General features: G+C 36.8%; 1 protein-coding gene across 2 annotated transcripts in view; it reads left to right on the forward strand.

The window, feature by feature from the left end:
- Window positions 1-24000, forward strand: part of LOC136844907 (tyrosine-protein phosphatase 10D-like) — a 273677-nt gene that overhangs the window by 49755 nt on the left and 199922 nt on the right. For both annotated transcript variants that reach the window (XR_010855005.1, XM_067114230.1), the window contains exon 2: window positions 15669-15915. Coding sequence is in view for 1 of the 2 variants with exons in the window: in XM_067114230.1 (XP_066970331.1) it covers window positions 15669-15915 (247 nt within the window). In the remaining variant the exon portion in view is untranslated. The remainder of the gene's footprint in view (window positions 1-15668; window positions 15916-24000) is intronic.

The raw sequence follows: 24000 nt of genomic DNA on the forward strand, positions 1-24000 counted from the left end.
ATATATATATATATATATATGTGTATGTGTGATTGTATTAATATAATGCCCTCTTAACTTCGTGAATTCTTCACTTTTTTTAATATGCTTGCCACTACAAAGCCTTAGATCCAAATGCAAGAATATGTAGTCATTCTGATGTCCGTAGCACGATTCGAACCTGCATCCACAGCACCAGAGTACGTGACCTTGTTCTGGTTTTGTGGATGCGGGTTCGAATTGTGTTAAGGACATCAGAATGACTTCATATTCCTGCATTTGGATCTATGGCTTTGTAGCGACAAGCGTATAAAAAAAAAAAAAGTGTGAAGAACATAAGAAGTTAAGAGGGCATTGTGGATATAACATTTATGTATCTGGTAAAAAGTGACCAGTAAATTCAGTTTGTGAGCGTGTTCCTTGGAGCATACATAATGATATGGTTAATTTACTGCCTTTTTGTTATTCAGAGTGCCTTTGTTTCATAGTTCCATTTTCTCGTAGTGAGATTAATAGAGAGCCATCACGACTCAGACGGCTTAGGCGAGGGCTGAGAGGCTTTTCATCCTAAGAGAAATGATGTTGGCTAATACATTTTTTGTGCGCCGTGTGATCCCTCAAGGTGGGGTGTGGTCGATGTTCGCAAATTTTATATATAGTCCGTTGGAAATGAAGAAATCTCCTCTGAAAGGTAATGTATTATTTCATTTATAATTTCATAATGTTTGTACAATTTTTTAAGCGTGCGTTTGCACGTACACAGACGCACATTCATAGCGTCTGTGGCTATATTCCAGCCTCCCTCCACTTGTCGACTCTGCTGTGACTGGGTTCCAGGGTCACCTGAAAGTCCAGAAGAGGCCATGAGGACAGAACCCTGTTGAGAACCTGAAGCTGGCGTGACCTAGTCTAAGGAAGACAAGGGCTTATGGCGAAAAGAGTCAGCATTGTTTCATTCGTTTGATTTCCACAACTGGAAGATGTAATCAGACGCTAATCATTCCCAGATATATGTGATTTTGTTGTTGCTGTTGACGAGTTTTCATCGTCAGAGGCTTTTGCCCGTTTTGAAATCTCAGGTTGGCTATTCACGAGTGGGGAAATTTTATGGCCCAGTTATTTTTCCTGGAAACGAGCTTATGGGTCTCACGTCATGTAATTCTCTCTCTCTCTCTCTCTCTCTCTCTCTCTCTTTCTCTCGCGCGCGCGCGCCGCTTTTTTTTTTTATATCATCACCTTCTTTAACGTCGTGTTTATATATAGAATATTCGCTCTCTCCCTCTCCCTCCCTCTCTCCTATAACTATTCCCTTTAGTATTGAGCTTACCTGCAATCCACTTACTCTTTTCTTTTGTTACCCTTCTCTCTTAACAATCGGTTTCCATTCAGTTGGTATTCTCCTCCCTATTGCCCATCTCTCTTTTTTCTCTCTGGCCTCGTAGCGCAAGTACTATATTGCGAATGAACGACCAGCATTCGATCCACGAACTGGACGAGGATGAACAACATGGTCACGTTCCCTACACGTCCAGTGTGCTTCTGTTGAACTGAGCAGAGTGTTACCCAACTAGTTGAGATAGTGATGATAATGATGAAAAGATAAAGAAATAACAGACACGTGGTCTCTACTCCGTTAAAATTTAGACTATAGCTTGAAAACGTCAACAGCCTACTGGTGTGAGACAATTCATTAGATATTTTCTCTCTCCCTCTCTCTCTCTCTCTCTCCCCCGGATGTTTATCCTCAGATTTACCCTCAAGACTGACATATTTATTATGGAAGGGAGGGGAATGGGAATTTATTTCCCGAGTCTTATTTAACGCTTTGGTGTGTCTGTCGTGGTAAATATTTTCCTAATAAGTTTTAGTTGCGTGTTGGCCCACAACCAATCATTTTTGTATATTCCACAAACACTTGTGGCGTCTCTGGCCTCACTGTGACCCATTGCTGCTCATATCTGACGCGTATGCCTGTTGCAAATGTTTAAACCTTCGATGTTTCCGGCGAGGATGTAGTACCAGGACCAAGACTGCTAGAGTTAGAACATAGTGGTTCATTTTCAAGTTTTAATTAGAAAAGTTCAATAATTTTCATTATTTTGTTGGCCACCTATTCATTTTGTGTGAATAAGGCTTGAAAAGAGAGAGAGAGAGAGAGAGAGAGAGAGAGAGAGAGAGAGAGAGAGAGAGAGAGAGAGAGAGAGAGAGAGAGATTTAAAATCAAGTGAACCCTTCTTTCAGTCCCAGAGTTGGAGAGGAACGACAGTTAGTTTTTTTTTTTTTTTTTTGGCTTTAGAATTAAGCTAATCCCTAAAGAAGATAGTTTCACTTTCCATGCTCCAGAGAGAGAGAGAGAGAGAGAGAGATCATGCTTGGAGATTGTTTTACAATTAGCCTGTTGCCTAAGGAAAGTTATTACTTTCTCTGAATACCTGTAGAGTTGCTCCACCCCTCTAGGGTTTGGTGATTATTTCTTTGAGTCCTCCTGAGAGAGAGAGAGAGAGAGAGAGAGTACCCAAAGGGACTGAAACGGGTGTGGTTAGTCCAAAGAAAAAGTGATCTTGGGGTCCGGATATGAAATGGTTGTAATTTCTCCCCCAAACTGCCTCTTGCGCAATACTTTATGACCGCAGCCAAATGGTCCTTCTTTTCATTTTTTTTTTCTTTTCCTGATACGCAAAAGCGCGCTTGCATCCTGCTATTGAGATTATGCAAATTGAGCCAATTTATATTATTGCCATTTTAGCCATTGCAATACGATCGTTTTGTCAGCCAGGCGTTGTTTTTCTTGTTTCTGTTGTTCTCTTGGTTGATTATTTCTCTTGCTGTTGGTTTTCAAGTTTCATTTTAACCCACTGGCGCATGCACCAATACACTTATGTTATTTCTTTAGAACCGGTACTGTATCTAAGGTTAGTTCCTCCTCATTTGTCCGTGCTTGTGTCCTTCATGAATGAATAAACTCAAATGGCATACTTGTGCTGGGGTATGGATGCATTTGCAGGGAAGTCGTGACATATCTGTTTTACAGTTTTCTTCTGCTTACGCAGAGGCCACTGACATTTGGTCCTTGAAGTTTGGCTAGCGTACCTGAGCAAGACTATGTTCATGCTATCGTTATATATATATATTTATATATATATATATATATATATATATATATATATATATATATATATATATATATATATATAAAATTCGACAATGTTATTTCTACATAAAAAATGCATACACGTATATTTGTCGGTGGAAAAACCGTGAATTACAAAAGTTCTTTATTTAGGTTTGGCCATATGTTTGACACCCCTGGTATGTTAACAAACGCCAGGAGGAAGAGAGTATAGGGGTGAAGAAAATGTTAAAAAATAGAAAGTGAGAGAAAAGGATAAAATGAGCAAGAAAAGTAGGTAAGAGAGAGAGAGAGAGAGAGAAAGAGAGAGAGAGAGAGAGAGAGAGAGAGAGAGAGAGAGAGAGAGAGAGAGAGAGAGAGAGATGCAAATGGAAACGAACAAGGAAATGATTTGCTAGAAAGTAAAGCTGAAGAGGAAATAGGGAACGGTCGGGAGATGCTATATAAAGAAAGGTTCGGTGTTTTTTCATCTTGACTGAATGCACAAACACGTTCTAAAGCTTCCCTATAGATGTATGGTCATGATGTCTGGGGTCGACATGATTTTGTCAGTTAAGAGGCTTGGTCATATTAGATATGTTGAGAATATTGAAGACATTCTCACAACACATTTCAAAGGTTTGTTATAAGAGCCGGCGTTACTTGCTCATTGGTTCAGCGTCCTTGTCTCCAATTTACTTAAAATTCCGAAATTTTAATTTTTTTTTACCGTCTGTAATTTACAGTGATACTGAAATAGAATTAATTTGTATTTATATATATATATATATATATATATATACAGTATATATATGTGTGTTTATATATACAAACTATATATATATATATATATATATATATATATATATATATATATATATATATATATATATATATATATATATGTATGTCTATAATTTTAGCTTTCAGTTTTCAATATTCTTCATTAATATCTATGGCTTTCTCCGTCCAATGGCTTTTGACATGTAAGCCGGTTTGAAACATGCCATGCTTAAATAATGAAAAGGATATACGCAATTGGATTGTGAACAGCGACATTGAATGAGTTCTGTAGCAGGTATAACAAGAGATTTCAGATGTATATAAAAGTGAATTTAGTCTCTACAAAAAAAAGAAGGTAGAAAAGTTGAAATATGGCACAGACTCCACAAAACTGAATGGTAGAAAAAATATGATTCTCACACTACCCAAGGCTACGGAGTAGGAAAATTACAGTCATCTACTACTACTATTACTACTACTACTACTGCTACTACTACTACTGCTACTACTACTGCTGCTGCTGCTACTGAACAAAGAATAAAAAAGAAAAAAAGTAAAGTAACACGTGGCGTTTTGCTTCCAAGGGCGGACAGACGTGAACACGAAAGCTCAAACAAGCATGCTTGAATGTCTGCCAAATGGGGTGGCATTCCCTCTTCCTTGCTTTTGGGTATCTGTTGAACGCCTTGGTGATATGGCTCTTGGGGGAACCTTTCTCATCTTCCTCCTCCCGCTCTCCTCTTCTGTGTCTTCCTCTTCTTCTTCTTGCTCTTCTTAACTCTTTCATTCTTTGTTTTACTCTTGCCATTCATCACTCGTTTCTCATATTTTTCTTTCTTCGTATTTTTCTTTAATGCCTTCTTTTATCTTTTTCTTTAATTCTTTCTTCTACTCTTGCTGTTCCCCTTTCATTTTCGTATTCTTTTTCCTCTTGCACAGATTAAGTGGTTTATTATTGGTAAATTTAATTACGTCTTTCAATATAATGGGAACTTGTTCTTTGAATTCGTGAGGCAATACTCAACATACAGGAGTAACTTGTTTGAATGGGATAGTTGCATGTAACTTCCAGTATACATGAGCTGCCTCTGTTAAAGATAATGAGAACGAAACGGGCTAAAAACACATCCACTTGGAACTCGGTCGTAGCTAAATTTGGAGCCATTAAAAGATCCGTCTTCTTTAGAAGGTGACACACCTCTCACAAGATGTAACAAAGGTCATCAGTGGTTCCTTTTTCAGTACTTGGGCATCATTATAACAATAATATTCATCGCAATAATAATAATGTTAAATTGATAATTGGCAAGACATTTTATCCCGTGCACTTTTCATTGAAGAGAGAGAGAGAGAGAGAGAGAGAGAGAGAGAGAGAGAGAGAGAGAGAGAGAGAGAGAGGTTCCCAGCTGCCTGAAACATTAGCTCGTTTTGACGTGACGGATTGATAGCTCTTCCTGCTTCCTGCCGTCAATATCTTCGAATCGCACGCATTTGCATGGATTCTGGCACGATTATTCGTGTCTTTCGTTAAGTGAGATGCCCAATACCTGGCACGCATGAGGGATTATGAGATAGCGGAGACACGGCCATCAATCAAAGGCTTTTCCGGGGCGATTTTGCGAGATGTATTTGCTGTGGGGGTGACGGGGGATGTGATGTTGTAGGGGGTGGGGGGAAGGGGGCTATGGTATAACGTGGGGGGGTACCGGGGGATAATTGGTGAGAGGCAAGCAGTATAGCGTGGGCATGAGGAGCCTTGAAGTATAGATGGGGGTTGGGAGACTTTGAGGGCTAGGCATATGGGAAGATGGTCTGATGTAATGTGTTATATATATATATATATATATATATATATATATATATATATATATATATATATATATATATATATATATATATATATATATATATATAATGCGTATATCTATCTAACTAGCAATCTTTTTATCTATCTATACGGTATATCTATCTGTGTATATATAAATAAATAAATAAATAAACAGGAACGGTTGGTATCTGGTAGCTGCTGCCGAGTTCTCTCTCTCTCTCTCTCTCTCTCTCTCTCTCTCTCTCTCTCTCACGGACTCAGTTCCTAATTCTAAAATGCATGGTAATCAAACCCCAGTTACAAAAATAGACATTTATTAGGTAAGCCCAACAATTCATCAATGTAAAATGAAAATAAGCATGTTAGTCATGGAAACCCCATCAAAACACAATCCCCAAACAGCGGAAATCAGCAGTCACCAAAGGAACATAATAAGAGGAAACTAATTCCTATTCCCCACCTACATCTCCTAAAAGTTCCATAATAACAGGTCTCTTTCTAAGCAACTTTAAAAAATTGTTTTCAGTACCGTACCTCTTGTATGCCAGTATTGAATTATGCCTATCCGTCTATTTCATTATCAGTTGCGAAACATATGAAAATTCACAGAACCAACTCCCATTAGGAAAAACCAGAACACACACACACACGCATATATAAAATGGCTTGTAGTCATAGTTATTTTTGTCACTGCAGATATGTATAGAGACAATTATCCCACAAGCGAAAAATAGCTTTATAACCATCAAGTTGATTAAGTTTCTGCTGCTTAATTTTTCACATTATGGTGACGGTGCAGCTATTTGCTCTACACCAATTTCTTAATCTGGCGACGAATGTTGCGTAATGGTTTTAAATTAGGCCCCGGGGTCTTTTCCGCAGCATCATCACCAAAAATAAAACATTTCGTCGAAAACGCGCGGGGGAAAATTAAGACAGCTTTATTCCACGAGAAAATGAGCCAATAAACAGGGAAGTTTGTTGCCGAGATTCGGAGGTCGTGGGTCCTCAAATGATTATTATTTTTTTTATCGTTGCTGCAACGTCTATCTGTCTGTGTATATACATACAAATATACATATATAGATATATATACATATATATATATATATATATATATATATATATATATATATATATATATATGTGTATGAATATATATATATATATATATATATATATATATATATATATATATATATATATATATATATATATATATATATTTATATATGCTTTATATAAATTCACCAATAGCTTATGCCTTTTTCTGTGATAGTAGTTGGCTGTAGAAAAGTAACAGGACAACAGTGACTGATGCCCAGTCACTGCCACATCCACCCTTTAACTTCTGAATTGGAAATGAGCAGCCTCTGCAGAAGACTTGCTCAACATAAGCCACTTTACAGGTATTTTGAAGGCTCATCAGCAGCGCGTCGATTATCTTTCTGGCCACCCCACCTATATTGTCTGAAGCCTTCACTTTGTGTGCTTTCTGTATCTCTCTCCGTTTTCCTCAAAAGACCTCCGAATTAAATCAGCATTTAACTTTTTTCTGATTTTTCGTATCTACTTTTCTCAACCTGTCAGCACTCTCTCCACATATTCCTCCCAAACCAGTTATCGTGGGATATTCTGTCATTTTTGTTATTGCATTCAGCATAAACACTTCACTTCTGTAAAGGAGGAGTTGGCTCTGCAAAACACTCATATGTCTTAACTTTGCTGCTCTAGACACTTGTCATTTCTTCTAAACCTTTGGCACAGACAGACACACACTCTATATTTTATATATATAATTATATACACGTCATGTATATATATATATATATATATATATATATATATATATATATATATATATATATAGAGAGAGAGAGAGAGAGAGAGAGAGAGAGAGAGAGAGAGAGAGAGAGAGAGAGAGAGAGAGAGAGAGTAAAGTGATTCTTAGAGATTACATTTTTCGAATTAACTAGCTTTTGGAAGTTTTTTTTATTAATTAGGAAGACGATGTGCTATTGTGACATCGTTAAATCCCCCCCCCCTTTTTTTCGTTCGTTTGAGCAAAGAATGGTCTTTACTGATGACATGTTGACATCTTGTCTTACTAGCATCTTCCCCAACTCTTTCCTGTTCTAGACCGGTCTGAACGCTCAGGTGAGTGATGGTGACAGGTTGAAATACCTTTACTCTGTTTCTTACTTTTGCTTATGTGTTGAGAGAGAGAGAGAGAGAGAGAGAGAGAGAGAGAGAGAGAGAGAGAGAGAGAGAGAGAGAATGAATTAGTGTTTTATATGGCTGCTCTTTTATTGCTGTTTAGGATGAAATATCTTTACTTTATTTCTTACTTTTGCTTATATGTTGAGAGTGAGAGAGAGAGAGAGAGAGAGAATGAATTAGTATTTTATATGGCTGCTCTTTTATTGCTTTTTAGGATGAAACACCTTTACTCTGTTTCTTACCTTTGCTTATGTGCTGAGAGAGAGAGAGAGAGAGAGAGAGAGAGAATTAGCATTTTACATGGCTGCTCTTTTATTGCTATTTACCAAGGCAGAGAGACAGACCATTTGTCGTTTTACATTTCCTCTATTTTATCCGAGAGAGAGAGAGAGAGAGAGAGAGAGAGAGAGAGAGAGAGAGAGAGAGAGAGAGAGTTACCCTTTTCGACCCCGCAGGAAAATGTTTTGCATTGTTGGGGGAAGAAAGACGAGGTGAGAATAAACCGGTGTTGCGAATGAAATGGGCTGTATTATGTCACCGGGTGTAGATGTCACAAAAGGGGGAAACTGTATGAGGACGTCGCTGAATGTATCCTTTTGTATATTGTGTATTGTGAATTATTGTGGTTCTCGCTGCGAATACGGATACTGAATGGGCTTGCGAGCTTTCCACGCAACGACATCTGCCTTTATTGTAGGTTTTTTTTTTTCTGGTGTGAATGCTATGGACCTGTCTTCCTGGCAGTGTTTATTGATGAGTTTAAGAGAGATTGCAATATTGACTCAAGCACCCTGAACTATTACCCCTCTTCCCCCTCTCTTGTATTCTTTTGATGGTGATGTAGCCTACAAGTTTATGGCTTGTGAAGGTTCCCCAAGTGAAAGTTTGAATTTTTAATAATAATAATAATAATAATAATAATAATAATAATAATAGCAAGCCATTTTAGATTGGAGTTTGCTTGCTCATCCTAATACTGCGACTACTGCTATCACTATCAGTAATAACAAAGATACAAAGTCGAGATAAGAAATCCACCTACAATGGTAAAATACTCCCTGCTTGTTGGTATATCTCTGGCTTTAGCCGTGCCAACTATTAAAATAGACCCCCCATCATCCGCCTGTGCTTCATGTTGAGGCCATAAGTTTGTTGGGAAGGTAATGCTATCCGGGGACAGATAGAGGTCTTCCGGTTTGGGCAGGTAATATATGGGATGTATGGGTAAGGCCCAAGGTAAGGCCTCTGCACAGTGCACGTAATGTAAGGGTTGTCTGGGGAGGACTCCTATATAAGACGGGTTATGGTGGTCGGGGGATTGGGAGCTGGGACGGATATGGTGAGGGTTCTGGTGGTACGTGAATTTCCTAGTTTAGCTGTGAGCACCACCGAGGCCTTCCTCCTAGACCGTGGCTGCTGTGAGATACGTGGAGGGCCTGATACGTGAATGTGTGGTGGCTGTAGTGGAGAGGGGGGGAAACCTGGCCGAGATGAAATGGGTGGGCTGAGTGTTATCTGTGTAAGATTTTTTATGTTCAGTTTTATTTATGGTTGGAATGTTTCGAAATGTACCGGTGATTTGAGGATAAATAACTTTTGCATAGTTTCGTAAATTTTATTGTTACTGTTTATGTCTTAAGTAGGAATTAAAACGAAAGATCGCTGCTTTATTTTTTTCGTTTAGAATTAATCTTTTGTCAGTACCATTTGTCTTCCTTGCCTGTCGATTTCATTATCTTCGCTTTTGTTTTTATTTTCCTCTTTGTTTATTATGAATTAGTGATTATATTATATAATATAATATATATATATATATACATATATATGTGTGTGTGTATAAACATATATATGTATATGTATACAGTATATATACACTATAAACACACATATATATATATATATATACATATATATATATATATATATATATATATATATATATATATATAATATATATATATATATATATATATATATATATATATATATATATATATATATATATATATATATATATATGTATGTATATGAGAGAGAGAGAGAGAGAGAGAGAGAGAGAGAGAGAGAGAGAGAGAGAGAGAGGGGGGCAAATAGCCTAAGGCAGCAAATATTCCCGTTGAAGGAGCCTTTTGGCGCTTTGATTCAAGTTTTCCTCTTGAATAACCAGAACTCACAGGCAGTCTCCATGCGTTGCTATTGAAAGAAGGCAAAGAGGAAGCTTCTCTCTTATAATAACATGGTATTTCTGCTTGCACCGAAATGCTAAGGCTCACTTCACGTATCTTTGCCCCTTCTCTCCGGGATATATTTAACCGAGTGAAGTGCAGGGGAAAGTTCTGTTTGTTAGTAAGAGGCAGAATTGCGTTTGATGAGTTCGGTTGCACTGTGGTTTTTTCTGATTTACTTTGATCGACACCTGATTTCTTATTTCATTGTCCTGGATGTTTAGGCTTTTTTTCATTTTTTTTAAATTTGCATTTGCCTGTGTGGTGTAAAGCCGTATAGTAATCCGGTTTGTTTTTCGACCATACTTACTATGTGCAGTAGGAAGCATTATCTAATTATTCGTTTTTAATTTATATAATCACTGGTGTCTTTTACTATTTTTTATAAAGTTATTTTTGATATATTTATCTATCTGGTGTTGTTCAGTTTCGTCCATTCAGCATTTCCAGTAATTAACATTATTATTATTAACGTTGCTGTTTTTGTCGCTAAAATATTATTGTGAAATGGTATTTTACTAATATTTTCTTTACCAAAAGGGTGTATCAGGTGCTAACTTTGGTCCTTAAATCGGGATTTTAGTGAGCGAACGAGTTTAAACACTCCGAGGTTGCTGGGATATATGTCCACCTTTAAAGATGTATATGTAGCACATGCGTATTGAAATTGTATTTAGTTTTTTGTAGCTTTTAGAACATCCTGATGTAATTTCTTTTAGGTTTGGTTTGCATCACAGTTGAACAATCGATATCGTTATTTCAGCTAGCCGTTGGCACTGGAAGTAGCCTATATGAATTGCCAAAATTGTAAGTAACTTTTCGAACATTGCCGTTAATTTTAATATTTGTATAGTATTTGAATGATGATTGATCCATTGGTTGACAGATGCAATGATATGAGAAGGTTTCACAACTTCGCTTGATAAAACTATAATTTTTAGAACGTTGTTGTTTCTTTTTTATTTTATTTAAATAAGTTTTTTGAATTGATGGATTGCTGCAGAATTTGGCACACTGGTTTAATAAAAATTTATAAATGCAAAAATGCCACTCAGTTGACCGAACGTTGTGTTTTTAAATTTTATTTGAATAACGATTAAGTTATGATCTGGTGCGCCAACGTCAGTTGTGATGATGGAGCCATTGTAAATTTTCCAAAATGAGCGAAAAATGATTATTCGATTGCTTGCATTATTTGGCATTGTTAGCTGACTTTGCAACATCGGTGGTCATCGATGCTTCAACTACATAAAATTCTAAAATGCTTTTGCACTGTTATATCTTGTTTGTATAATTATTAATTTATCATGATCAGGCGTCATGATATCAAATGGCGATTAACCGTCTAAGCAAATCTGCGGGGAAAAGAAAAACCGAAAAATAAGAAAAATATGAGCGAACCAACATATAAAAGATGCATAAACGCATAGAAAACGGAGACGTGCCCGAAGAAAACGGAATGCGAACAACGAAGCCCCTCAGCGCGAGTTGTTAGAGAAAGAGAAAGGAAGGGTTAGAATTTCGACCTGAACTGGGCAGCTTATACTGAATCGGATATCGGTATCATCTCCAATTGTGGAGGACGAATGCGCTATTGCAATTGCAAAGTAAGATATGAGAGAAGGATTATATATGCGGGGTGGAAAAGGGTCAGGGAGAGCTTTTGGCTTCAGCTCGTGCATTTAAATCTCATTAGAATAGAAAAAGTGACCCGGTTATATATGTGTGTGGATTTATTTGGTTTTGTCTTAAGTTGATTTATATGCTTTCAGTTCTGTGTTGTTTGTAGGTTTTTAAAGTGACCTGGTTTCTTCGTTCGTAATTTTCCTTTATGTTAAAATATGCATTCACTTGCAGTTATATATTAGTTTTATTTGTATTAAAAGATTGACGTGTTTTCTTAGTTTGAATAATAGTTGTTTACTTGTATGTATGTTTGTGTATTCATTCGCAGCGATTTGATAATCATACCATTGAATAACTTTCATGAAAGTTGATGTTGGTACGGAACCGTATAGATATGTGTATATATATATATATATATATATATATATATATATATATATATATATATATATATATATATATATATATATATATTTTATATATATATATATATATATATATATATATATATATATATATATATATATATATATATATATATATATATATAAGGTTTCAGTACACCATCAAGGTTCGTGAAAGTTATCCTATGACAACATTATCAAATCGAAGCGAATGAATGCAAAACAGGCTTACAAGTAAACACCACTATTACTGAAAATGAAAAGAAGCTTGTCATTTTTTCATACAAAGAAAACTGGTCCGCTGGTATAGCGGTTAGTGCCATGGCATGCCACTCAGATGTCAAGGGTTTGCGTCTCCCGCAGGGTGATGAAAAATCACTGGCTCTGTATCATGATCGGTTACTGCTGCAGTGTGGGGTCTACGGTGGGAGGTTGAAACCAGCATTCTTTGGAAGCTTAAATGTCAAGTGTTCCATGTGACTAGGTTTCATCTACTGAAATAATAATAATAATAATAATAATAATATATATATATATATATATATATATATATATATAATATATATATATATATATAACTGCAAGTGAATGCATACTCTAACATAAAATAAAATTGCAAATGAACAAACCAGATAGATAAATAGATAAACAGTCCCAAGTTCAGTCCCTGGGCGAGCCAAGACGCTTCAGAACCGCTACGTTAAATCCCCTCGTGCCTGTGGTGCCATAAGCAGTGAATTATGTGCGCGGTAGTTATTATACAGTGTTGGGTCACCAGAAGGGTAGAGAAACGCATAAGGCAGCAATCCAGTTCCAAAAGACTTGCTGAGAACCGGAAGGTAACACCTTGGGAGCCACCCATTCTAGGGGAAAAGTCCATATATATATATATATATATATATATATATATATATATATATATATATATATATATATATATATATATATATATATATATATATATATATATATATATATGATATATATATATATATAGAGAGAGAGAGAGAGAGAGAGAGAGAGAGAGAGAGAGAGAGAGAGAGAGAGAGAGAGAGAGAGTATATCTTAGTTTAACCAGACCACTGAGGAGCTGATTAACAGCTCTCCCAGAGAGGGCTGGCCCGAAGGATTAGACTTATTTTACGTGGCTAAGAACCACTTGGTTACCTAGCAACGGGACCTACAGCTTATTGTGGAATCCGAACCACATTATAGCGAGAAATGAATTTCTATCACCAGAAATAAATTCCTTTAATTCTTCATTAGCCGGTTGGAGACTCGAACTTTGGCCTAGCGATTGCTAGGCGACAACTCTACCGACTCTCCCAACGAGGAACTGAGAGAGAGAGAGAGAGAGAGAGAGAGAGAGAGAGAGAGAGAGAGAGAGAGAGAAAGTTTCATAACTCCAGACATGGCAGAATCATGACGTAGAGGATTGTAAGGTTCACCGCTTAACAGTACATTATGTTGGTGTAGGCCTAATTGTAATTATGACATCCCAGCGAGTAGGAAAACAGGCAAAAGTAACTTTTGTATGACCAGTAATAGCCTATACGAGAACCATACAATGCTTCATGGAGTCTGGTGGTTTTATAACCTCATTATTATGTGATTATGCCATCACAGAGGGTGAATATACTCAGGTGTGTGTGTATAGAGGTATGCATGCATAGTTACATAAAACTGAATGCACGCTTACGTCTATTAACTGTATAAATATTACTTGTACAGATATTCCTCCACATATTTTATGTACTGTTTCGCTATAAACCGTTATTTCATTTAGCTCAGTCCCCTGAGAATAAAATAATAATGGAGAAATAAATGCACGAGGTTTTACGGCTCTTTTGACGAGCAATTTCCCACAAAGAAGATTAGGCTTAATTTGATGTTTTGTATTTTCTATTCAATTCATTTCATATGCTGCCGGTTTTCATGGCGTGTGTGTTCCATATTCGAAGGGAAAGCGCAGCTTGGCCTGAAGTGAAATGTACCCGTTTTATTATGAATTTCTTTTTTTTTTTCACTGAATTTTATGCGTGATTAGTTTTTAGTGAATATTTTCTCTAAATTTAAAAAAAATTGACTTGGTGGAGAAGTGTTCCTTGCACTAATATTTACATTTGTTTTGCTATGTCCTATATAAATTATAGGTCACTTAGGGTAAATTAAAAGGAATTGTAAATAAATCAGTTACAGGAATTCAACTTGCGCATTAGTTATCATTGTATTGTTTCTCTTGTTATTTACAGTATATATACACATATATAATATATATATACATATATATTATATATTATACATATGTATATATAGTGTGTGTGTGTCCATATAACCAGACACTGCCTACATGAATACCATGATTGAGGATAACGAAAACATAATTTATCATGGCCCACTGGCTTATGGCATTGTCGCTGTCTCCTTTATGTAAATGAGCTACCCAATTACCATCTCAATTGCATTAGCAACGGGAATTTAGCTGGGACAGAGAAAGCATCCAATTTGCGTATGATTGAATGCTAATGGTGTGTAGCGTTCATCAGTCGACTTGGCATTGTTATTCACAGTGCAAAGTTAATTGATTAGTTTAGATTGAACTGCTTTGAGCCAGCAAGGACCCTTGCCTATAGGTGGGCCATAAGTTAGGTAATGTGTTTAGGGTATAAAAGGCCTGATGTGAACCTTCGACTTATCATAACCGATGGAAACGACTGCTAAATATTTCTGCCTTGGGGTTTTTCTCTTTCTTTTGGTGCTGAATGACGTGAAGTTTTGTTTCACTTGAAATTAATTTTTGTTCCTACACAAATACAAACCTTTGGTCTTTACACAGGATTTCGCTGGCGGACGCGAGCAAAATCCTTTGCAAAGACCTTCAGGTTTGTATGTTAGGAAAAATACAAATTACTATAAAAAATTACTTTTTTGTCTGTTACTGGAGATGATTTATAAATCATTTTTAGTTGCTGTATAAGCGCCACTGAATAACATGAAGTTTCCTGTCCCTTTCTGGCTATTTTTTTTTTCTCAACCGACTGGTCTTTTGTAAGCTACTTTCTTTTAAATTTTATTTGATGTGCTTAATTATATGAAGTTTTTAGTTGGCCCCCTTTATGGTATGAATTTTCTTTTCGTTTGCATCCTTTCTGTTTGTTTCTGTTCACAGATGACGTTTTCATAATCTTTTAGGGATAGTGCTGAAATTCATGGTAGCTGCCTTACTTTTTTACGGATTATTTTTTGTGATTTGTTATTTCTCTTCTATTTTTTCCAGGTCATAAGGAGGGTTTACCTCAGTTTTTTTTTTTTATCCTGAACTTAATTATATGAATTATGCATTTAGTGACTCACGGGCAACGTATTTTTTTTTCAGACATTACGCATCTTTTCCCGGACTTAAAAACCTTTTGACGTTTTTCAAGGTCTCGTTTCCTGAATAATATTGTTTGCACTGAGCGCTCTTCTAATACTTTTCTCCATTTCTTTTGTAGGTCACAAGCGAGGACGTCTTCCTCCCCATCCCTTCTGAGCTAATCTTCGACGAAGGGGGCCACTACCGCTTGGATTATAGACCCCCCTACGGCAACCCCCCTCCCAACTCCACCTTCTCCCCCCTCAGGGTGGCCGACGGGATACAGCTGACGAGGGTGCTGCCAGGAACCAGATACGATTTCAGATTATATTACAAGAACGACAGCTTCACCGATTACCTCATCTTTGAGGACTCCATTACCACAGGTGAGAGAATTCGGTCGAAAAGGTGTGCGTATATGTCTCATATCCGCCTTTACTTTTTAAGATTATCCTAAACTGAATTAGTTTTTTTTCTATTCGTGCAGATTTGCGCTATTTTTGTGTGGGAATGGATGAAGCTTTTTATTTTCTTCCTTTTGGGTAATTGAATAAGGTGAATGCTCAGTAAATCGCCATCCTCAGGTAAATAAGCTGTTTGATATCCGTGGGCGCCAGAGTCACCTTTGTTTATGTCCCGAATGTTTACGGATCTTGTAATTTGTTTTGGAAGCTTTATGAATATTTCTAGTAGAAAGTTAATGAGTTTTTAAGGGTATGGTGCTCTCAGGGCTTTTGAGTTCACCTTCCTATCCAGGGGGAGGGGAGGTCAGGTGTTAATATGTTGTTTTAACTTCTCTGGAAAATGAGTTAAGACTAGTAATGCGAGAGAGAGAGAGAGAGAGAGAGAGAGAGAGAGAGAGAGAGAGAGAGAGAGAGAGAGAGATCCTAGTTAATGATTAGATGAAAAAGTCACTGATTGATTTACATTAAATGGAACCTCCAAGAGGGATCCCATCCAGTAGACAATGCCCCATACAATTGCTGATTAGCATCACATTCACCTGTAATTAATCTTCACCAGGTAGACGTAAGTTATAGTTACCATGAGGGCTTGGTGTTTTCGATATCCTGCGTGGCTGCAGTCGACGACATCACTGTATCACGTTCGTTCTGACGTCGTTAAAATCTTCTCATTTAATTGAGGTCGTGCTCTATTGAAAGCCCCTGATATTGTTCGCATTACAATGTTGCGATTTCGCTTTGATGTGACTCTTTACCCTTTAAAGATGATGTGTGCGTGCGTCTCCCAGCTTGTTACGTTATCCTATCGGCTGGATTTGTGGTCGTGTTATGGCCCATTACCGTGTTCTCTGGACGAAGGTTTGTTGAAAGTTTCAACAAGACTATATTTTATGAGATGAAGACGCGAAGTCTACGTTCAACCTTCCGCTTTCATCCGGGCCTGGCACTGGCATGACCGTATGAACTCTATCGGCAGAAGTATCTGTCTACATTAAAATCTACAATATTCACCCGTTACCATCGCCACCGGTTAAGCAGGATATATAACAGCGCGTAATGTAATTTTATTTTATTTGAAAAAATTCAAAAACGAACAAAGGTCCTTCAGAACTCCGTTACGTCGTATGGGATTTAATACGACAGAGGACAAATGTATAAAAGCTCCGGCTGGAAGCTTATTGAAGTTTTTGCCCAAAGGAATTAAATGCCTGAGGCTGTTTTTCATGTTTTACTGTCGTGAGAATGAGTGAATTTTATTTCGATAATAATAACCTGTGGATTACTTGATAGTTTGATTTGGAATATGTCAGCGCATTTTTTAATCTTTTAAATTTATATGTTGGATATATAAGGGGCAGTAACCATGATTAAGTGAGGCTACCTTACCCTTTATGCATATATGGATATATATATATATATATATATATATATATATATATATATATATATATATATATATATATATATATATATATATATATATATATATATATATATATATATCCATATAAAAATATGGAAGACACTACATAAAATACTTGAGTTTATCTTAATAAAAATGACACTTATTTGTTATTGCTTTAGTAGTTGTTTGGGTAAGGTAGCCGTACGTTATCACGGTTGTTGCCCCTTGCTTATCCCACATATAAATTTAAAGACGATATTATATATATATATATATATTACATATATATATATATATATATATATATATATATATATATATATATATATATATATATATATATATATATATAGATATGTATATATATATATATGTATGTATGTATTTAAGTATTGGTCTTGGCATTACATTTTTGTAATTTATTGTTGAAATTTAGATTGTATAGCATACGAGTACTTCAAAAGAGCATTTATTGTTTGTCAGTTATCCAAAATGCAGTGTAAATAACATCGTAAACTGAGCAGTGCAGTCCAGGGTTTTCCGACTTTGTTTTATTCTGTTATTTTCTCTTTTTATCTTCGTTCCACTATCATTTTTGACAAATAAGCATCCTGTTCTGCGGAAGCATACCTGGAAAGGGTCTTCGTCCATATGGGTGTGCGTACATTTATAATAGTAATAATACCTTGTTCTCAGTAGATCACTGGTAATATCAGCGACACACAACGTAGACCACAGGTAATAATGCTGTGACACACAGCGCTACTGACCTTAATTTTGGCCTCTTCACAGGGGTTATGCATTCAGCGAATATCCGTAAGTTATGGAACGTGGTCATGCCTGTATGATCAGCTCGTATGTCATTGCGACACTCGGATGTGAACAAGACTGAGTTGCATCTTCACTCGAGTAGAGCTGACTGCTTTTGCACCTCACTGATTGATTAAGATTTATTTAGCGTCACGAGGCAGCGTCATTGAAGCCTCTTCCTCCATACCTTATATACACCTCATACTCGTATGAGCTGATAGATATTGTCAAGTTGATTAATTGACTGTCGTTACACCTGACAGGATTGCTGAAGCTTCTTGCTTACTTGGTTCATGTTTCATACTCTTGCTGATGAATATTACCATCATGATTGCTTGCGATTCGTCGCTGATTGATTGATTGACGAAGAATGATTTGACATGAAGGCCGGTAACGTCCCCGAAGCCAAAAAAACACCATGATGTTTGTGACTGATAGAAATAGGTGGGGAAAGATGCATCAAACAACCATACCCTAAGCTTAGAGATAGCGGGTGTGATTAAGAAGAAAAAGATATGGGACTCAGTCAGGATCGACTAAAGAATTATCTGGCGTTACGATTGCCAGGGTTATTGCCAGGGTTTCTGTAACTAGGCAATATTATCACATCAGTGAATGATCCCTGTTTTTTTTTATCATTATGTTGTTCCATTTTCATATATCTGCAGAGGATAGAGGAACGGGCAACTTATGTCCATTTCCAGCCCAGGTCTGTAAAAAACAAAGGAAAAGGAGAGAGGAAGGGTAGGGCGTAGCCACGAAGGAAGTGACAGAAGCAGGAAGAATTCCTAAGCTTTGATGTAGAGGGGAACAAATTAGCTGATAGAGCAGTACAGTTCGAGCAATGATTTCCCCAAATTGAAGGTTTGTCTGACGGGTGTTACGAGGTCACGTGTTAGGAGTTGAGTATTTAATTAAATGGTAATACGTTTTTAATGTTAATGCAAAGATAGAGAGGGCTGACAACCCAGTGCCTTAGTGGAGACATGATGGATGGGATATATATATATATATATATATATATATATATATATATATATATATATATATAAAATTTATAATTTATATAATAAGCCTTTGTGTGAATGATTCCTTGATTGTTCTTTTTAATTTATGCGATTAATCGGACATAACACATTGTTAATGAATTCCCCAGGTCTGCAATCAGAATAGAAAAAAGAAACTCTCTGGAGTTCTACCTCACGATCTTGACGTCATCTCCAGGTATATGACGTCATCGTTTGATGTGTGACGTTATCGGTAGTCTTTTCCATCCCACGCTCGGTGACGTCATCTGTAATCTGTACACGGTACTACAATAAGTCAGATCCGTTATCCATAAGAGAGAGAGAGAGAGAGAGAGAGAGAGAGAGAGAGAGAGAGAGAGAGAGAGAGAGAGAGAGAGAGAGAGAGAGTGTGTGTGTGTGCTTTAATGTTATTATTGTATTTGTGGCTTTTGATATTTTGTCTGATGCTGAGCATCTTAATTGATTATCACTCACAAAATTGACGCAATATTGTTTGGATATTATTAAGCAACCATTTCAGGAGGTTGCGCATGATAACTTCACGTGGTTGGTTTTTTTATCGTTTTAATTACTATCAAGAATTATTAAAAATTTTCAAGGTGCTTTCAACACTTCAGGCAAAGTTTACTCTCTCTTCATCTCTGGCGTCGATGATCATAGTTATTGTGGCGACAGTTTACTCACAAAAATCAAGCTCTCTCTCTCTCTCTCTCTCTCACCTGAACCTTGCGACAGGAGCTAAGTTTAGATTGTCGGCTTCCAATAGAGGCAGTTTCACTTCGTTACCATGTGCTTGCAGTTTCCCATTGCGAGCTATTGATTCTCTTGCATTGAGACAAATAGCTTTGCCATTACTTTGATTGCATCTGTGAACTGCACGGATTGCTTTGTTGATTTTCCCCCTCGCTCTCCTGATATTTAAAGTTATCGAATGGTGTATATATATATATATATATATATATATATATATATATATATATATATATATATATATATATAAATATATATATATATATATTATATGAAATTTTTTATCACACCGTGATTTATATACAATCATGAAGCTACAAATGTCGCTTAATATCAAATTCACGCTACCTCGGGAGTATCTCCGATGGAGAATTATCACCGAAGGGGAATTTATATAAGTGATAAATGAATTAGTACCACCGGGACGCGAACCCTTGACATGGACCCATTCAGCGACTCCGGTAGACGTTACCACCGCGCCATCAAGTGTGTGTGTGTGCGCGCGACCAGAAAACCTTTTCTTCTTAGATGAGGTGACTTTAAAAAGTGTTAGACTTTCGATTCTTAACATTTCTTAATGGATGAGGTTGCTAGCCACATGCCACTTTCTTCCCTGGTTACTACTCGTCACAGTGTATATGTGTATACGAGTGCGCGCCCATGTATATAATTTTACACTTGCAATCAGTTGTACGTGGTTAGACTAAGAGGTATGCATATCTTCCCTTTTCATGATCGAAGAGGATTGGTTATTCATAACATATTTTCAAAGTGTCTTTAACCTTGGTGCAGGTATGCAAAGTTGGATGCTGCTTGTTTTAGTTGGATTTAAAAGATCTCTCTCTCTCTCTCTCTCTCTCTCTCTCTCTCTCTCTCTCTCTCTCTCTCTCTCTCTGCGTTGACAGGCCAGAAAACAAATAAGTACGTGTTTTTTCTTAAAACCCATAAAACTGTTACCCTAAGAAGTGGTTTAAGTACCTAATTGTTAGACGATTTGGGATGTACATATGGAGTGATACGGAAAGATGAAGGGATGAAAAACCAGGCGTAAGATGTCAGTTCGTCGTCAGTATGCTCACCATCACAAAATAATAATAAAAAAAAGGAGAGCTTCGATGTGGTAGTCTTCACCCTCACTGGAATGAAGCCACTCACTAGCCAATATTCAGATGTGTATTTCTCTCTCTCTCCCTCTCTCTCTCTCTCTCTTTCTCTCTCTCTCCAAGTGTGGAATGAGAATGGTAACTCGCTCTTTTTGAAGTTTTTCGAAGAGAGAGTAGATTCAGTTACATAAGCGCTTTTAGTCACTCGGGAAAATCTGGATTTCTCGTTGAAATATAGATACTTTGTTCCTATTTATTTTGTGAACCTTTTAATATATACTATATATATATATATACATCTATGTGTGTGTGTTTACATATACTGCATGTATATGTTTAATATATATATGTATATATATATATATATATATATATATATATATATATATATATATATATATATATATATATATATATATGTGTATATATATATATATATATTTTTGTGTGTGTGTGTGTGTGTGTGTGTGTGTGTGTGTGTGTGTATGTCCGTGTTTCACCTTATACATTTTTTTTTCTTAGAGGATGAGATGGTTAGAGTTCCGGTTCCAGGCCCTTTCCTTGACGACAGCTGACACTGATACCCAGTCACAGCTGGTCCGACTGGTTGGTGACAGTCCGGGATCAAACCATGGACCTTGCGAACCCTGGGCACAGGGCTTCACCACTGACCTACGGTGTATTGCATGATCATAGTATTAGGATATTTTTCACGAAGGGTGTTTCTTTTCCTCCAGCCCATAGTCCCGTGTATCGATCACGGTCGGCCGTATATCGAAGGCATCTGTACCTATTGACTGACAGGCAGTTTTTATTAAAAGGCCTTCGACAAACATCCTGGGCTTGTGTCGGCGAGAGTTGAGAACAGGATGGGTTTTTGTTTCCATTTTTAGGTGGATTGTGCGCTCGTGTAATTTTTTTTTTTTTTTATCTGTGTGAGCTCTTAAAGCTTCAGTGATTGGACATGGAAGTTTAAGTTATTAAGACTGTTCGTTATTTCCGAGGATCATCATTGTTGTTATTATTATTAATACTATTGTTATTGCTGTAGTCTCTTATTAAAGGTTTATAGAGACAGGAAAGGGTCCGTTTCATTCATTCTAGCTATATCCCAGTAGTAACAAAGTTATTATGAGTAATAATTATTATAGAAGTATTTCATAAGTTTCTATTAATTATCACAGCCATTCCTTGGACCTTTTGACCTCCATGCAACACGAATGAATAAAACGCACTTTACCGAGCGCACCTAAGTGCCATTCATATAAATATAATAACTTCCGCCATTAATGTATTCAGCGCAGTAAGTGAAAATGGATCCGAATCGGCAAAGTTGAAATAATATTTCCATAAATCTAGAGCGGGTCATCAGTGACGTCACACGCCTATGCTTCCCCCAGATGAATATTAAAGACGACGCTTTTGAATCGACTTCATGATTTCAGTAACGGCGCTTTTGTTGACCTGATTTAGTTGACGTGCTGCACGGATGACGTACTTTACTCTTAGTAACTGTGATGGTTGCGTACTGTATGGATTACGTATTATATGCTCTACAAATGCGCTGGTTACCTGCCGTACGGATTGTGTTGTAAGTACTGCAACTGTATTGGATACTCGCTCAATGAATTGCGTTACTCATGGATTCATTTGTTTGACTTACGAGAAACAGGCGACACAACAGTAATGGTCATCGACGCCGGTAATTTCTGGATTAGTATCTGCATTGCGTACTGGATGAATTACATTAAAACTCACATCGTATTGCACGTATTTTAAGCTAAGAACTACGTACTTTACAAGTAACTCTGTTTGATTGGGGCACTGTGAGAACGGTACACTGTAAGAATTAAGTTTCTTACGAAATGTGTACAAGTGTTTTAATTTTCAAGTCACACTGAAAGATCTCAGAGATAGGAAGCTAAAGTTTACAAAGTGACCCACTTCGAACAGAGAAGCCTTGATGTTAAAGGTAAAGGTATAACCTCCCCCTCAAAGGCAAGAGAGAGAGAGAGAGAGAGAGAGAGAGAGAGAGAGAGAGAGAGAGAGAGAGAGAGAGAGAGAGAGAGAGAGGTCGCTGGTAGGAGTTTGGCTTTGTTTTACTATGGCGAAACAGATGGAAGAATTTTTTTGTCTCATAATTACGTTGACCGTCTGTGTTTGTTTATCAAGACCGGGTGAAGCGTAAAGAAAATTAATGGAAGGGGTGAAGAGAATTTGATGAAACTTGGCATCAAAATTAAATATTTATCGGGTGATCATCTAGAGATAGGTAAATTTAGGAAAAAATCGGCGTAAGAGTTGACAGTTTGATGCTATGGAAACCATTAACACGTTAAAAGAGATAGACAGTTTCGTCTGAGTGAAGATTTGAGTGCCTGACCATTGTACATTAAATCTCTCTCTCTCTCTCTCTCTCTCTCTCTCTCTCTCTCTCTCTCTCTCTCTCTCTCAATTTTTCAATCTTTTAAAGCAAGGGCAGACTGGCAAAGGTATTTAATCCAAAGACAACACCAAGACCAGGAAAGCAGAACCAAATTAACATAAAATTGTGTTAAGATAAAGAGAAAAAATAAATTCATGAACTAAATGAACTAATAGGCTTATTTCCACGGATGATGATTGTCTTGACTGCATGATTTTAAGAGAGAGAGAGAGAGAGAGAGAGAGAGAGAGAGAGAGAGAGAGAGAGAGAGAGAGAGAATTGGCGAATATGCAGGTGATGGGGACGACAGCAAACATTCCAGTCAATATAGAAGCCATAGAAGATGTGATACTCTTTAGAATTTGATGATAAAGAGAATGTACCAGTGTCGCCATTTTATATTGGAATACGTTGCTTTTTATTTATTTAGTCATAAATCCATGTTTGTTGATTTATCTCTTGTGTAATTTAATTTCTTTACTAATC

The sequence above is a fragment of the Macrobrachium rosenbergii genome, chromosome 13 (genome assembly GCF_040412425.1).
Source record: "Macrobrachium rosenbergii isolate ZJJX-2024 chromosome 13, ASM4041242v1, whole genome shotgun sequence".
Lineage (NCBI taxonomy): Eukaryota > Metazoa > Arthropoda > Malacostraca > Decapoda > Palaemonidae > Macrobrachium > Macrobrachium rosenbergii.